The 16,484-nt window shown below is 45.5% G+C and overlaps 1 protein-coding gene across 1 annotated transcript in view; it reads left to right on the top strand.

Annotated features, from left to right (window-relative positions):
• The first annotated feature begins 7,151 nt into the window (after positions 1 to 7,151).
• LOC119455443 (E3 ubiquitin-protein ligase TTC3-like) overlaps positions 7,152 to 16,484 on the top strand; it is a 123,282-nt gene continuing 113,949 nt past the window's right edge. Inside the window, exons 1-4 of the mRNA XM_049668775.1 lie at positions 7,152 to 7,313; positions 8,428 to 8,467; positions 11,121 to 11,157; positions 11,269 to 11,352. Coding sequence (XP_049524732.1) covers positions 7,157 to 7,313; positions 8,428 to 8,467; positions 11,121 to 11,157; positions 11,269 to 11,352 — 318 coding nt within the window. The 5' untranslated portion in view covers positions 7,152 to 7,156. The remainder of the gene's footprint in view (positions 7,314 to 8,427; positions 8,468 to 11,120; positions 11,158 to 11,268; positions 11,353 to 16,484) is intronic.

Raw genomic sequence — 16,484 nt, 5'->3', positions numbered from 1 at the left:
CATATATACAGTGGAACCTCGTTGATACGATTTACGTAATACGTTTTTCGGGAGGATACATTTTTTTTTCTTTTCCCAATAATACGATTTGGTTGGATAATACGCTGGATGATACGATTTCGGATGATATGCTTTATTTTCGGTTCCCGTGATGAATGTATCAACGAGGTTTCCACTGTACATAGCGCTGTGGATATTTATGTGTGCAGTGTGGTTCTTATGAAGCATTCCGATGTTCACAAACCTAAGGTAAATAACAAGAGTGTGACCACCTTTTTTTTGCGTACCAAGTGCCCAGTATGCATGGCGAATCCCACATCACCAATGCAAGTGATGCACAAACCTGAGATGCTGAACACATCGAGCACTTACAACTCATAGTTCTGCTCCTCAGATTCCTGCAGCATGTCCAGTTCATCGTTGGTCGCATTGTCTCCTGGCTGTTGCGCTGCAGCTGCAGCAGCAAGCTCTCCCGCTGCACAAACAATGGATCGGCGGTGACCAAACAATAACAGCAGGCCACAGTGATACAGACAAAGACCATGAAAAACATTTGCAAACTGCAGGGATTATGGGTGCGTTCCAATTCTGGCCAGCATTGGAGGACAGTCTACGTTGCCAAGTACAAAGACAACTTTGAGATGAAGTCATGGAACATATCTGGAAGACAACTTAGCGACTCGACACCACCTAACATCAACAAGAAAAAACTATGAAAAGCACATATTATCGCAGTGTTTGAACACTTTCCTGTCCGCGCCTATATAGATGGTTTCAACTTAAAATTTTGCCGCACTCGGAGCTGTTTCGGACTGCTAGCGCCATCCAGCACTTAAAAGAGGAACTATTTTTCTAGTGTTCCCTTTCGTGTTTCTTTTTTCACCGCAGGGGGATGTTTAAAGCGCCTTTTAGCCGGGCGTGATCAGCCCTTGTAGCTTCCGACACGACGTCGACATCACGCGCAGCTGCCCTTCAGAAACAGCCAATTTTGACGGATTTCGATGAGTCTGCATTAGAATTTTTTGATGGTGGTAGCAACACAGACTTGGAAGATGATTGTGATTCATCAGACTTCAGCATGGATGGTGAAAGTGCGTCAAATAGCCCCGTAACATCACCAGGTATTCGCCGGCAAGTTTTGTTTCCTACTCCGAACTGTTTCATCACTCCCACAATCAGAGCTAAAGATATCCGGAGTGTTCTAAAGGTTACAGTTCTTATCTGCAGGCTGTCAACATCATTTGGGCAGGACCACTTGCCAGCTGCAACGCAGAGAGAGGAGTTTTGCGTGAGAAGACGGCAGGAAGTGGACCTCGAAATTGCATTCTGCAGTGACGCGCGGCGTGCACCATCTTGTGCACGCTGCGCCAACTTGTGATGCTCTCCGTGGCTTTTGTTCGCAATCAGCACGCAGGCGGGATGCGCTGCGCGGTAATGGCGCAGATATGAACTCGTGAACGAAATGAACTGTTGGACAAAAAAACAAGATATGAACGAAACTACTGTTTGCCACTACCGCTGCGGACGAAACTGTAGTGGCTATCAACGCGACCATAGATGGCGACTACGCACTTATGAAGGCAGGCGGTTAGCCGCCAACACGGTGTTATGAGCGGCGATTAACGCAAGAAAAGGCTTTGGGGGCCAATAGAGAGTTTAGATTAGGGGGCCCCAACGCTTCCGTCCCCCTAATCTAAAACTCTCTAATTAGACACGAAGCGTCCGGCATTGCTGCCAGTCACGTATTGCCGTACGATTGCCGCTGAGGACCATACAGCGATGCGGATTGCGCCGCTTCGTTTTTTGTACACTAGCGCCATTTTTGCTCTTTTGCGGCGCGCATTTGCGGGGCTCTGCGCATTTATTTTTTTTTAATTCCGCTGACGTATACGTCCGTGTGCACGCTATCAGCCACCTACCCTGTCTACAAATGCGCATGGTGCTAAGTTACGGCCTCCGAGATTCAAGTGCGAAAGCTTAGGCACGCTGCCATGGCTGGCCCGTTTTCAGAGGTTGGGGGGCTACAAGCTGGTTGCGGATTTATTGCACAGTTCGCACGTTGCAGTTACGCACTGTGATGTGCTTTTTGACACTCGGGCATAGGTAATGCAGGTAGTGTAGACCGAGCGCACCTCGTGCTCACCGTTTTAGCCACTTGGCGAGCACGGGACCACGGAAAATTTATCAGTGGCTCGCGGAACCCCCCGAGCAGGGGACTGCGGAAGCCCACTTTGAGAACCCATGCCTAATGCATAAGTTGACACTCTTATGTTGACTCATCGTTATAACCGATATATCGTTATGTGTGGTATCGTTATAAGTGGACTGGCCCTGTATAGTCTTTTTGTTCAAAATGATATTTTGAAGTTTTTTAATGTTCTCTTGGTGCCAAGCAGCATCGATGGTTTTACAGAAGTTTTCCCGTTTTCCTTACGAACTTTTTTATAAAATAATTTTTTTCAAAGCATTATTAATAAATGTTTCCTTGACAATAATACCATTAGAAATCACATTCCTCCTTCTACAAATTGATACCATACAATTTAATATCAAGCAGTTGCTGCAGCAGTAGAAAAATTGTTTACTAGACTACCCAAAAACTGCCTATTTTCCCGTGGACAGGAAAGTGTGTCGGGATATGGGTGGATGCCAACGGCCCTCTGCCTCGACACACCGAGCCCCGCGGTTGGCGCAAGCCTGTGCATCAACCGCGGTCCGGTACAAGCTCGAGGAAACATAGAGGACAACCACGTGTACACTCGGAAAGCATTTATTACAACTGCAACTAACACTTCGAGCAGGCCAGCTAGCTATAGTTGACATCGCTGAGGGTTCCCTCGAAGAGAATACACTAGGTAAAGAAGGGCTTCCGACTTACCAACTGGGGAATACGAGGGGGCCGCGGTGTTTGCCGCGGCAAGAACGCGGTTAACTAACCACGTGCGGGAATACGGGAGCGGCGGCGGAGACTTCCGCCGTCGCCGCTTGCTGGAGACCAAAGAGACCCGGGCGATATCAGCGGGATCTCACGCGACCCACCCGTGGCGCTGATAGCGCTTGCGATTCCCGCGTGCCCCCCGCAGAAGGAAAGTTTCCCCTGTCCCAACTCTCCCTGGCACGCATGCGCTTGACGCGACGTTCGCTGCCCGTGCGGCGGTTATAGGACCCGAGGATTCCACAAGTGTTAACACTTTGCATGCGCAAACCTACAATAAACACAAGGTAGCTTACATTAGGCACATAAGAAAGCGTGACTACGTGTTCCTTGTACACAGGCGACCTTCCCATCAGCCACCATCATTTTTTACATCAATGCTTTCTTTAAGAAGCTGTCTTTGTGAAACTACCATTTTTGTGAAGGATGATTGTCACAATACTCTGTACACGATGGGCATGTACATACATTTAAAATATGCAAAAAGATGACAGAGGTGGTTTAGGGGCCCTTTAATGGTAACTCGTGCCGGCAGATTATTTTGGTAAATAATTGGTTAGAATGTTCAGACATTATATTACCCTTTCATTATATTTCCATTCAATCAACCAGATAATTAGACTGACTCACACACTCCTGTCGGGATCAAATTAATGAAAGCTTGACTGTATTGTTACCACAGAAAACATACAGGATGAGCACAAAATAGAAAAGGAAAAACGGCTAGCAACTGTTTCTTGAAAGACACAACATGCCTGTGTTTTTCAGGAATCAATAGAAAGCAAGTGAGAAAAAAAAACGCCAAAGAAGGTTAAAATGCACAGTGCATCACCACACGTAAAGGATCAAGAGAATGCGCAACAGAAAAGGTAAATTATGAGCACACACTACGTGAATGAGCTTTTTTTTTTTTTTTTTGCGAATGGTGAAATGAATATGCCTTATATCCAGTATGTAATAGGCACCCCTGAACATGTCTAACACACCAGTAGCCTGTTGGTCACTTAAGGGGGGACGCGGCTTTCGGTACCAACTTTCTTGTTTCTTGGTGGATGTCAATGAAAATTGGTACATAGAATAAGAATGGCTCTATGATGCTTTCATAAAATTTCAAAGCGGTACCATGAAAACTTTTTGCTAGACAAATTATTTCTTTCTTGAACCTCATGGAGGGACTGGAGGATTTACGAAATCAAGTGAAAAGTTTGTTAAATACTGTATGCAGAGCCAAATGTATGCAGAAGGAGATAGCGTTCTCGTTCTCGAATTTTTTTTTTTTACTAAAAAAAGTGTTGTTTTCTTTCTCCCTTGATCCAAAGAACCTCCATTACCCACTGCCACATCACAGTGTGTGCAGCTTGCAGCAGCTTGTGCTTAACTTTCTCACTGCACGAACAGGGTAGGTGCCGAGACCTAAACTACTACGAATTCTAAAAAAACCAAGAGCGCTGGATAAAAAAGCACAAGACCAGTGCGGAAGCGCTCATCTCCCGCTAAGTTTCATCTGAGACGCGCTTTGCACGGGCGCACATCCGGGCTGCGGGTTCCGTGGGGCCTTTGCTGAACCTCGGGTTCCGCAGCCCCTGCGTATTCTGAAACGTTCGCCTAGGCGAGCGCTGATGATTTAATGACGTTCCCTTCATCCTGGTCCCGCTCTCGACAAGTGTCTAAAACGGCGAACACGAGGTGCGCTTGATCCAAGTCAAAAGAACCTCCATTACCCATGCCCGAGTGTCAAAAAGCACATCACAGTGTGTAACAGCAAACGAACGATCGACGCGCTGCGAAATACGCCGCCAACGCAGTGGTACGCGCGGCGCAGCTTGTAGCCACCCAACCTCCGAGAACGGGCAGCGCCCTAAGCTTTCTCACTTGAATCTCGGAGGCCTCCGAGATTCGTAACTTACCCCATGCGCCTTTCTCCTATTTGTAGATAGGGTAGGTGCCGATAGCGTGTGCACTGACCTATACGTTGGAGGAAAATATATATATATATATATATATATATATATATAAAAAAACGCGGAGAACCGCAAATGCGCGCCGCAGAAGAGCAAGAACGGCGTAGCGTCCAACCGAGACGAAGCGGCGCAGTCCGCATCGCTGTGGTCCTCAGCTTGCACCGTGGTCCTCAGCGGCAATCGTACGCGGCACGTGACTGACAGCAACGCCGAAGCGCTTCAAAGCGTTTATTCTTGCGTTTATCGCCGCGCGTAACACCGCGTTGGCGGCTAGCCGCGTGCCTCCGTAGTGTGTAGTCGCTATCTCTGATCGCGTCGATAACCACCGCAGTTTCGTCCGCAGCGGTTGCGGCAAATAGTAGTTACGTTTTCACTCGATGCGCGCGTCGGCTGCGTGCCTTCACAACTGCGTAGTCGCCAACCATGGTAGCATCGATAGCGACCGCAGTTTCGTCCGCACTTCTTGCAGCGAACGGTAGTTTCGTTTTGACTTGGTGCGTGCGTCAGCCGCCTGCCTTCTGAACCGCAAGGTCGCCGTCCATGATCGCGGCCGCGGTTTCGTCGACAGCGGTTGCGGCAAGCTGTAGTTTCGCTTTTACTCAGTGCAAAGCTGTCGAAGATAAAAAGCACCGGCTACATCGCGATGGACGGACAATTTGTTGGCGAGCAGCTGAGTGGCGAAAAAATAATCGGGATGTGCGCCCGTTGGTGCAAAGCGTGTCTCAGATGAAAACGCGCGCCGCGAAGGATGTCGCGAGGCCTTCGCCGCTGCTAGCGCTAATCATGAGATGAAGAGAATTTCAGCTTCCGCACTGGTCTTGTGCTAAATAGAAACAAGATTTGACGATTCATTGAGTAAATAAAAGCGTGTTGACGTAGTGCAGCATTTGTTTGTTTTCTTGATACCCTTGATAATTCGGTTAAATCGGGGGGGGGGGGGGGGGGGGGGGTTCCTTGGCACTTTATGGAGCTTAGCAGGGTTCCCTGGGATGAACGTACCTGAGAACCCCTGCCCTAAAGTACAGTTCAGTGAGTCTGACAAAACAAACGCAATCAAAATGTGTAAAGTAGTTACCAAGATATCTGCTCCACGAGCTGAGCAACATGCCAAAAAAACTGTACTGATAAAACAAGGTTCAAAGTTGTCAAAATTTAATAGGCACCAGGGTTATAGTCCTTTGTGTCCTTTGCGATGCGGCATCGCTTGACCATCTGACCTGATGGTCTGATGAGCTTTTGCAGCTTTCTTTTTCCGCATTGCATCTTTTTCGGCTGGGTTCCTGAACAGTTTCGCCAATACGCGCGGACGATGTTCCATCCGTGCTTGAGGTGCTCAGCTGCACGTCCGCGTCGCGCTGCATGCCACCGTCATTGTCACTGCTGAAGTCGCCGGAGCAAACTTTGTTTTAGAGATCGGTGGCTTCGACTTACGAGCACCAAATTGATGCGCAGTCTTGCGTTTCTTCTTGAACAATCGCCGGCCCATGATAACAGACGAGAGCCGTTCTCCAAGCTAAGAAGGGCTGAGCTTGACAACGTTTTTCGTTTCTCTACCAAGCGAGCGCCGGTCCGTTATCATAAGCGAGATACAATCTCTAAACCACGCCGCGACGACTTGAAAAGACGCGAAATCGGCTCGTCAGCGCGGCGATTCTAGCCACCGTAGCGGCGAGCAGACGACCTTTCCGCCGGTTGCTAAGGGCAACCGCCCGGGAGACCAATCCGGAGCCGCGTACAGTCACGTGGCGCGCGCTGCCGATCAGAAACCGCCGCGAGACCTTGAAACTTTTGCTTGCTGTGTGCTTGCTCTTGCCTGGTGCAGCTGGCCGAGGCGCCAGATTTGAAGACGGAGAATCGCGCTATCCATAGAGACCAAGATGGCGGCGCTAGGTTACGCGGTTGCGGAGATATCGCGGCTTGAAAAATGCCGTTTTTTCGCTATTTTCGAGAAACTCCTCGCCACCTTAGCTTCGATAAACATTTTTTACATCATTTCCGCGCGATTTTCCGTGACGAAATTTTGAAATAAAATAGAAAAGATGTCATACAAACTGAAAATGTGATTTTCAAAAAATCGGTTTTTTGGCTAAATATTGCGATGCGAAAGCCGCGTCCCCCCTTAACTTGCAATTTAGTGGATCCTGTAACAGGCAAAACTACCGACTGCAGCAGAATTGTTCCAATGCAGCACACAAGCTCATGTTTCCCCTTAATGGGATACATGATGCAGGTTCTTGAAATGTACCACGACCACCTCTTTATGCAGGGTTACTTCAAGATGGCGCAAGTCTACGAAAGCTTGAAACAGAATAGCCGAGCCAAGAAGGTTATCGAGTACTACACCAAGCGTTGTAACTTTTTGTCCCTAGACTTGAATCGCGAGATCCTCGAACTTCACAAGAGGCTGACTGAGGCAGGCAAGTGTGAATTAAGCAGCTGCTCTTCGGGCCACTGTTGACGTGGCCCATGTACAGGGCCTGTGTTAACATTGGCAAATGATCCTGACACCATGTGAAGCAGTGCAACTCTTAGTGAGAGCACATTTATGCATACTGCCAGCTAGCTGCCTTGGGGTAGCTAAGGCATATAGCAAAAAAAATAATAATTTGTATTTTCTATACTGAGAGCAAAGAAAGAGCCAATGGTGTTTTTAGCAACATAAAAAAAGTGCAAATTTGTATTGTGCTAAGCTACAATTTTGAAGTATCTACAAAATGAAACGGGCGATTGATACTAAGGTTGTGGGCACACAAGTAGGACAAAACAACAACAACAACAAAAAAAAAACACTTGGAAGTCGACAAGATGTGGTGCAACTTTAAGGATGGTGGGAAAACTGGCATGAATTCGAGGCAATAAAATTTTTCAACATTAAATTTGGCAAGAGAAATTGTGGCAAAATGCACTATGGAGGCTTGAGAAAATGGCTGCTTTCATTGTGGACGAACCCTGCTTGTCTATGGCAGGAGCCGTGCAACAGGAGTGGGCCATCCCAGAGTGTCTGCAGGAGGCGAAGGACTAAAGTGGCCTTCGCAGCACCTTTCTGGGCTTGCTATTGTCATGACTATTACAGTACTGTCAGCACAGTGCTTTTAGGAGCAACAGGAATGATGAAAAAGATGGGGAGGCCACGAGGGCATTGCACAAACACTGTTTGAATTGGTGTGATGTCACAGTTTCTTGATGCGACGGAATAGATTTGTGAGGTGAATGCCTTTTAATTCTAGATACATTCGCAAAAGATGTTGAGTGAAGCAAGAAATGGGGCTCTAGTTTGTGTTTGTTAATTGTTTAATGCACTGAGTACAACTTTTGAGTAAAGCTGATAACACAATAGGACACACCAGACAAAGGCAACACCTTGCCATCAACACCTTTATACTGACTAAGTGTCATCTTCTTAAGCGTGAGAAGTTTGTGGTGGAGTTTCCACAGCTTCGAAAGTATTTGCTTGTACACATTTAGCCTGGTAATTCTTTGTGTTATGTGGCTGAACCACCCCTCCTGCCTCGTTATGTTTTTCTTCTCCAGGAGAAAAGGCTAAGAATGGAAAAACGGATACTACTAAGAAGTAAGTGCGTCTTGACTCGTCTTTCTTTCTTATAATGTGTTAATGTACTTGGGTAGTGAGCTGAGCGCAATACCTTAGTGTAATGCACTGCTTGTAAATTGACAAGGTAAAAGCTGCTGATACGGAATGCCATTGACAAATGCACAACACACTGGCATAAATTAGTCATTAGTGTGCAGCTTAATGAACTGTCTTTCAGCAGCACCTTTGAGCACAGGGCATAAAATTTGAAGTTCCTTGGCCCCCAAGGATAATTTATGTGCTGGATTCTTGTCACTTTTCACCCCTGTGCTGCTGCTTATTACTCTCACCTTCTCATTTTCTCATAAAGAGCCAAGCTGAGCAGGGCAATACTTTTCATTTTCTTGCAATTTTCAATTTCTTTCCGACTATACATTTCAGTTTCGTTTTATTGTGTAGTGCTATGAAGCTTCTCCTTTGCCATAAGGGCTCAATACTTATATAAATGAACACTTGAAATACCATCTTTGTTTTTCGTAAAAGATCCCACAGTAAGCAAGAATGCTCATTTTTGTCAGAATTTAGGATAGTAGCATGGCATAGAAATGGTTAAACCCAATCAGTTTACTCTTTGATCAGTCAGTTAATCATATCGCTTGGTACAAGCATTCCTCAAGTTGCAGGGACGCACAGATGGCCAGTTGTGAAAGGAAACACGACAAGTGTAGTTTTGATCTCAATTTTTGTGCATTGAATAACATTGTGGTGCTTACTGCTGTTTTTCAAATTCCCATCTGTTCTTGCACTCTGACGTGGTCGCATTCGAGTTGTCCTCGTGAAGTTGGTCTACTTAGTGCAGATTGCTTGTTTTAGCTTTGTACATGGTACGTACCTGCCAAAATAAATTGTCAACTTCTGCTAATGTTGGCATTTCTACAAGCATTAATGGCACAGAAATAAGTAGTTAAAACATGTGCATCCGCAACCTTAGGAGAGAGTGATGGTAAATAACAGTAGCATCATTGTATCATCATCATCTCTTTTATGTTATCATGTAAGATTTCAACTTAGTGCTGAAAAAGCAGTCATGAACATTTATTACTAGAACAAGGGATAACGAGTAATCTCAATATGTGTTACTGGAGTAAGGAAAGCAGTCTGACTGGACAGATGATGAGAGATGATGTAAATCTGGTACTGCCTTTGTCACCGAGTTGTCGTCGTCGTCCCTTTCTGTCCGTGTCCATACGTTCTGCTGGAAACGATTTGTGCTATGTGCAACCAACGAGCTCAGGCAAACACTATTCTGAAAGAATGAGATCCAAGGCCCTCGATTTTCTGTCACAATCAATGCAAAGTAACAGACAACGAAGCCAGGGAAGGCTACTGTTACATTTGATTTAAATGTAGAAATAAAAAGGGAAATGAAAGCGGATGAAAAGATAACTTGCCTTCATTGCATAGCAAGGGTCTCGAGTTTGGCAGTCTTCATACCATGAGGTAGCATACGAGAGTTTATTGGCCAATTGCCTACTCCTAAGGTTTACATACTACGCGACTCCTGCGACTCACACTTTGGCCACAGACAGCACTGGCCAACGCCCCTAAGGCTAATCTTGTTCACAAATACCGAAAATAATGGACAAGAGGATGGCGCCACTGTAACTTAATTCGTACAGTACCACACAAATTATATGGCAGATGTGTGTTCAGTCCCCACCTGCGTCAAGCTATCTTTTCTTTCGCTTTCATTTCCTTTTACATTATTTATTTCTACATTTCAATTAAAACATAACAGTTAATTTCTATGCTTTCTGTGGCTTCATTGTCCGTTATTTCATATGATTGTGACTGTCTTTCACTGTTTTGTTTCTGAGTAGGATAAGCACTCGTTTTCAACTGAATATGGCAAATCAGTTACGCGGCAGCCATGGAGGAAGAATATTTAGGAGTAGAAACTCCCGTGAGTGCGGGCGCTCGTGTGTGACCAGATAACGTCACATTAGTATGCGCCGACGGGGGCGCATGCAGTGGCGGCGCCTTGCGGCACGTCATGCAAGCAGCAGCGAAAAAAAAAAAAAAAAAGAGCAGCAGCCCGGTGGTGCTGCTCGGGCGCGTTCCCTTTGGCGGCGCCCATGTCTCCCGCTCAAAGCAGACGACACAGGCGTTCGCTTCAGCATGCCCGCCTTAACGTTGTTTTTGTGGGCTTTTAAGTGAAACAGCAACTGTTCTTGTCGGTGTCTGTTCGAGGACCGTAATACTTGCAGCGCTGATACATGCAGTGTACCCTTGTTCGGAATTTACTAGCCTAAGATGGGGACGCAGGTGGGACGCGTGAGTGCCCTCAGTAGAACTTGTGGAGGCGCGTGGCCGAACGGGAGCAACGTGCGCTGCCGCGAACGGGAATAACACACATGAGCGGTTGCCCTGGCAACCAAGACGGCAATAATTTCTTTCTCGGCCGCCAGGTGCCGTTAGCATGATAGTGGCTCCGCGGACTTGTGACATTTTCTGGTCGCTGCAACTGGCGGAGTTTCCACTCCTAAAGGTTTCTTGCTCCGTGGCGGCAGCCCACGAGATTCAGAGACCCGTGTGGGTTTCTTTGTAGCTTCGGGCTAGTCAGGTGGATCACAATTGTTCTCTCATTTACAACACAAACGTGTGTTGCCTTATTATTTTTTTTTTCTTGCAGTCAACCAACAACGAACAAGCCAAAGGCAAAACCTGCTGTAAGTTGTGTCTATTGTTTTATTTGCTCAAAAAATAAATAAGTAAAAGAAAGATATTGGCATCCCTAAACAGGAGGTATTGACAGCTGTTGTTCTTTTGATGCACGAAAGATTCCAGACTTGGTGTCAGACTCGGACTCCGACGAAGCGGCTCCTCCACCTATGACGCAATCCAAACCCCCCCCTACTCAGCAGGCAAGTTTCTCCGTTTGTTCTGTGCAGATTTTAAAGTATTTTGCTGTAGTAGAATACTTGCAGGGTGTAGTATTTAGAGTTAAAGCGAACATAATATAATTTGCATTTGTCAGTTGGTTGCAAATGAGAGAAAAGCATTAAGTGACGAACTGGATTTGTTGTCTTCATTTTCAGCATGCTAGCACGAAAAATTGTTTATTCTACAGTTTCTCTTATTACAGGTCAACTTCATTATAACGAAGTCGCATCTGTCACAGAAATACCTTTATTTTCATTTCATTAATTTTCTATCAGGGCCGACACATTATACAGAGGAGTGGATGGTATCAAAGCAAACACATTTTAGCAGCCTAGTCAACACCACCTAGATAGCACAGGCCTACACACTCCGATCTATGACGTCATACTACCTGAGCCGAAATTTCCATTGCCAAGGCTGGTGTGATGAAAACGGTGACGGTCAAAATCACTGTTGCTTACGCGGGAGCATTCCCATTATATTCTATGGCAGTCAGCCCAGGTAGCTTGATGTCATGATCGGAGTGCATAGGCCTTGTGCTATCTAGGTGGTGTTGGCATAGTACGGTTACAACAAGTTGTTAACGAGAGCTTTCTTGAATTTGTCGGCATTGACAATCGAAACAACGGAAGCAAGTAGGTGGTATTCCAGTTGGTGCTTGTGCGAATGAAAGAATTGAAAGGCAAGTTAGTGCGCTAACATGGCATGTCAACCTTGAACTGATGATCGTTTCTTGAAGAAATGTACAATGGTGGTAACGAGAGTCGCTTAAGGTAGGATTGTAATGATAGGTTTTATGAAATAGACAGACGTGAGGTCTTACGACGAAGTGACAAGTTAGGCAAATTAGGATTTGTTTTTATTAAAGTGACACTTGCTGTGCATATCTGCCGTGGTTGCTTAGTGGTTATGATGTTGGGCTGCTAAGTACGAGGTAGCGGGATCAAATCTCGACCACGGCGGCCGCATTTCGCCCCCGAAATGCCGAAAACACCCGTATACTTAGATTTAGGTGCACGTTAAAGAACCCCTAGGTAGTCCCCCACTACGACGTGCCTGAATTAAATGGTGGTTTTGACACTTAAAACGTCAGGAATTTCATTTTTTAACACTTGCCGTGCACGAGCAGTTAAATGAAATAAGATGTGCTGCATGGTTCTGAATGGCTTCTATGCTGAGATTAAGCGAACTGACCTGAGGATCCCAAATAGAAGATGCATATTCAGTCTTGGACTTAAAAAAATTTTATGTACCAAAAGCTTTAAGGTGGGAGCTAAACCAAGAGTACAATTAGCAATACTAGTTATGTGGTCAACATAAGTTTGCCAGGAAAGGTTCTGAGAAATATAAATGCCAAGGTATATGTTGGGGGAAATATGAAGAAAATAGGTACACAGTATGTTGTGAGAAGTACAGCAAGTAATTCTCATTGTTTTACACTTATTGAGTTTCGTTAACCAAGTCTCTCACCATACATATATACTGGGTGTCCCAACTATCATGCGCTAAGATTTAAAAATATGCAAATGCCATGTAGCTTGACAGAACCAAGGTAACATTGTTTGCCGTCGCTTGGAGATACTCAGATAATTTTTTGCATTCTGCCGAATTACATAATTAGTCTTAATTAATGAACTTCCCACATATTACACTTAGACGAAGAGTGTCATTGAGAAAATTGTAGAGCAACATGAAAAACTCTCGATACAGCTTTTGTTGCTCAATACGTGCTAGTGTTTTTCCGAGTGTGAAAGACGTCCGCGAATACACACAAAGTGCCTTCGAGCGGCCAGTCGCACAGTAACTTTTTGGGTGAAATTTTACAGTACTTTTGCTCCAATTTTATGCTTATTTGGCCGCAGTTGACGTATTAGAATATTTGAAAAGTATTCTACAAATATTCGCATTTACGAATAGTGACTGTTTGATTCGGAAGACCAATTCAAACAGGACACTATTCGATTCGTTGTTCGATTCGAATATTCGCACACCCCTCCGTGATGGTTTCAGTATCGGGCTTATGTGTTAGTGGTCCTGTGTTCGAATCCTGCCGTCGCACAATTTTAATGTTTATCCAATTAGTTATAACGCAGTACTTTCTGAAAAATGATCACTTTGCGAAGTCCTTAAGCCATTAAAGCCAGAAGAACGAAGTTTAGGCAAATCCATGTACTATAGTAATTGTATGAAACTCTATGCTGCCAACCCTATCACGATAAGCATCTTCACATGTCCATCGTCACATATCTAATTCATGGCGTGTGTGGCATAGTGCCGTCAGAAGTGTACTGCATGCTTTTAATGGGCAAAAACCCAAATGCGCTGCCGTTTGCTGCTGCAGACGGCGCGAAGTAAGCGTCATGTATCGCTCTAGTGGTATCAAATGCATCAGCACAAGCGCAAATCTGTATTGGTTTTCCAGTCGCTGGCTTAAATAGGAAAACAACAATGCGCGTCTCATGCCGCAATACTTCTTGATGAGTGGACATGTCAAGACTTCTAGCGAAAAACCGTTTTCCTAAAAAAAAAAAAAACTAATTTAAGGAGTGAAATTGTAACCTTGCCAAAACCACAAGAACGACAACGTGCATCTCCGGGCGCTCGGGCCCCACCACCTTGGTGTGCGTCGGCGTCTCGTGCTGCAACAATTTGCGCAACGCTTCGCATTACGGAGAGGTGAACTAAGTTTTAGTCTGCCAAATTTTTTAGTGACTTCAAGTTGTTTGTTTTCCCAGTTAGTAGTATGTTTTTACTGGCGTTTTTACCAGAACATATGAACGAGGTTTTGCTGTATACGTTTACAATAAATATCAGATATAGTAAAGGTATTTTCATGCTGGATGCAACTTGGTTATAACAAGGTTTGACTGTATTTGTGCACCCTGGTGCTTAAGTGCATGCAACATACTATATGTTTCAGTCGCGAGCAGTGCGCTGTGGCCACTGTCAAAAGTATGAAACTTAGTGGTAACACCAAAAGTAGTAGATGCATACCAATGCATACCTGCCAACTCTCCCGAATTGTTTTCGTATCTCCCGATTGTACGGACACGGCTTCAAATCTCCCAAAAAGCAGCCACCTCAGCACCGCGCTTTTTTTTTTTTTCTTTTAGGGGCAAAGCTCCTTAGGGTCGAGCCTTGTCCCTCGTTGTGCCGTCGTAGCCACGCTAGTACTCGCCACTTCCACTAGAGGCGCAGCTGTGCTCTCTTATTCTTTCTCTCTCGTTCTCGACGCACACACTCTCTCTCTCTCTCTTCCGTAGCTAGGGGCACTGCGGTGCACAAGGGCAGTATAAGCGCTGTATATACTGTACACATGTACAGTATATATATGTATATGTATGGTATATGTATGCCACGCTCCGTCTTCCGGAACCGGAAGCCGGCTTCCGGAGAACGCTTCTGGCATTTTGCCCGAATGATCCCCTGGCCGGTGCTTCGCCCACTCATCATCATTCACTTCGTGGATATGCGGTGTTTTTTTTTTTTCTTTCTTTTTCTTACGTCCTGCAATATAACCATGCGAGAAATTTAAGCGACACGGGAGCAGTTAGTCACCAGCATGCACCTTGAATCGTAGCAGCCGCCGGCACCAGCACGAACGCGAGTATAGTGAACTATAAACGTGAGCAACTGAAGGGCGCTGTCATATTGGATTTTCCGGATTGGCTCGTCTCAGGCTGGGTCGCGCATTTTTAGTAATCCAGTCGTTATATGACTGTGAGTGCGTTAGGCTTCAGTTGGCTTTATCAGGTTGTCGAGTGAAGTGCGAATGCCGAACTGCTCCTTGTTTCCCTGAGTTTACTAGTTGGAACGATTGATGGCACTTTCAGAAGCCAAGAATAAGTACTTGCAAGTGAGTTTCTGTGCTTTGTCACTTTGCAGAGTCGTGACAAGCATGGACTCTGTACTACGTGCGCCATTTCGCACGGCCGAGTGAAGTGGAATGCCGAACTGCTCCTTGTTTCCCTGAGTTTACTAGTTGGAACGATTTGATGGCACTTTCAGAAGCCAAGAATAAGTACTTGCAAGTGAGTTTCTGTGCTTTGTCACTTTGCAGAGTCGTGACAAGCATGGACTCTGTACTACGTGCGCCATTTCGCACGGCGGCAACATTTTTTTTTTTGTCCTCTCCCCTCCTCTCGCACCGCGGTCTCCCGAATTTTCGTGTTGCTAGGTAGGCAGGTATGCCAATGTTTCTTTCGTATGTGATGCACTATATTTTTGGTCGCCAAGCCTAGCATTGAAGCAAGTTAAGAGAGCCTTCGCCGCATTTCCTGCTATGTTTGAAATACAGTTCGTTATTTAGAACCTAAAGGTGGCCTTCACTGCATAATTAAAGAAATTGTGGGGTTTTACGTGCCAAAACCACGATCCGATTATGAGGCACGCCGTAGTGGGGGACTCCGGAATAATTTGGACCACCTGGGGTTCTTTAACATGCACCTAAATCTATGTACACGGGTGTTTTCGGGTTTCGCCCCCATCGAAATGCGGCCGCCGTGGCCAAGATTTGATCCCGTGACCTTGTGCTTGGTAGCCGAACATCATAGCCACTGAGCAACCGCGGCAGGTTGCATAATTTGAACTTGACCAGTCAGCACAAACGTGCTTGGCCCCTATGATGACCCCAGTAGCTACCGCTTCAGTAGCAGCGTCTCTTGGTGGAGCTTAGGGGACAGTGAATGCATTGAACACATTTCATCTCCTGTCGAAAATGTCTATTTTCGGCCAGCCCTAGGAAGATTTTCAAGCAATAACCGTAGCTCACAACGTCTGTTTATGGTATTTATCTGATTCTAATGCACGTTGAAAATTCGATGGAGAATTGCCTGTGTGGTGCAGTCTGATGTGAAACCATAATTGCATTTCCCGTGCTAGTTTATTTTACAGCATAACACGGCTGTATTCTGGCAAAGCTGACTTTAACAACCGTGCGCTGAAGCTGACTTTAGGAAACTGGCTGCAATTGTGCAATGCACATTAGACCCTTGCCTATATTTCTTGCTAAAACATCGAGTGCGCATTAGATTCATACCTTATTTTGGAGATTCAATGTCACTTCTACGTTAGTTTTCTACTTTGGACACACAGAAAGTGTGCACGTTTAATT

This window comes from Dermacentor silvarum, chromosome 6 (assembly GCF_013339745.2).
Source record: "Dermacentor silvarum isolate Dsil-2018 chromosome 6, BIME_Dsil_1.4, whole genome shotgun sequence".
In the NCBI taxonomy this organism is placed as follows: Eukaryota; Metazoa; Arthropoda; class Arachnida; order Ixodida; family Ixodidae; genus Dermacentor; species Dermacentor silvarum.
The sequence above is the reverse complement of the archived record's forward strand: the minus strand, read 5'-3'. Positions and strand labels throughout refer to the sequence as shown.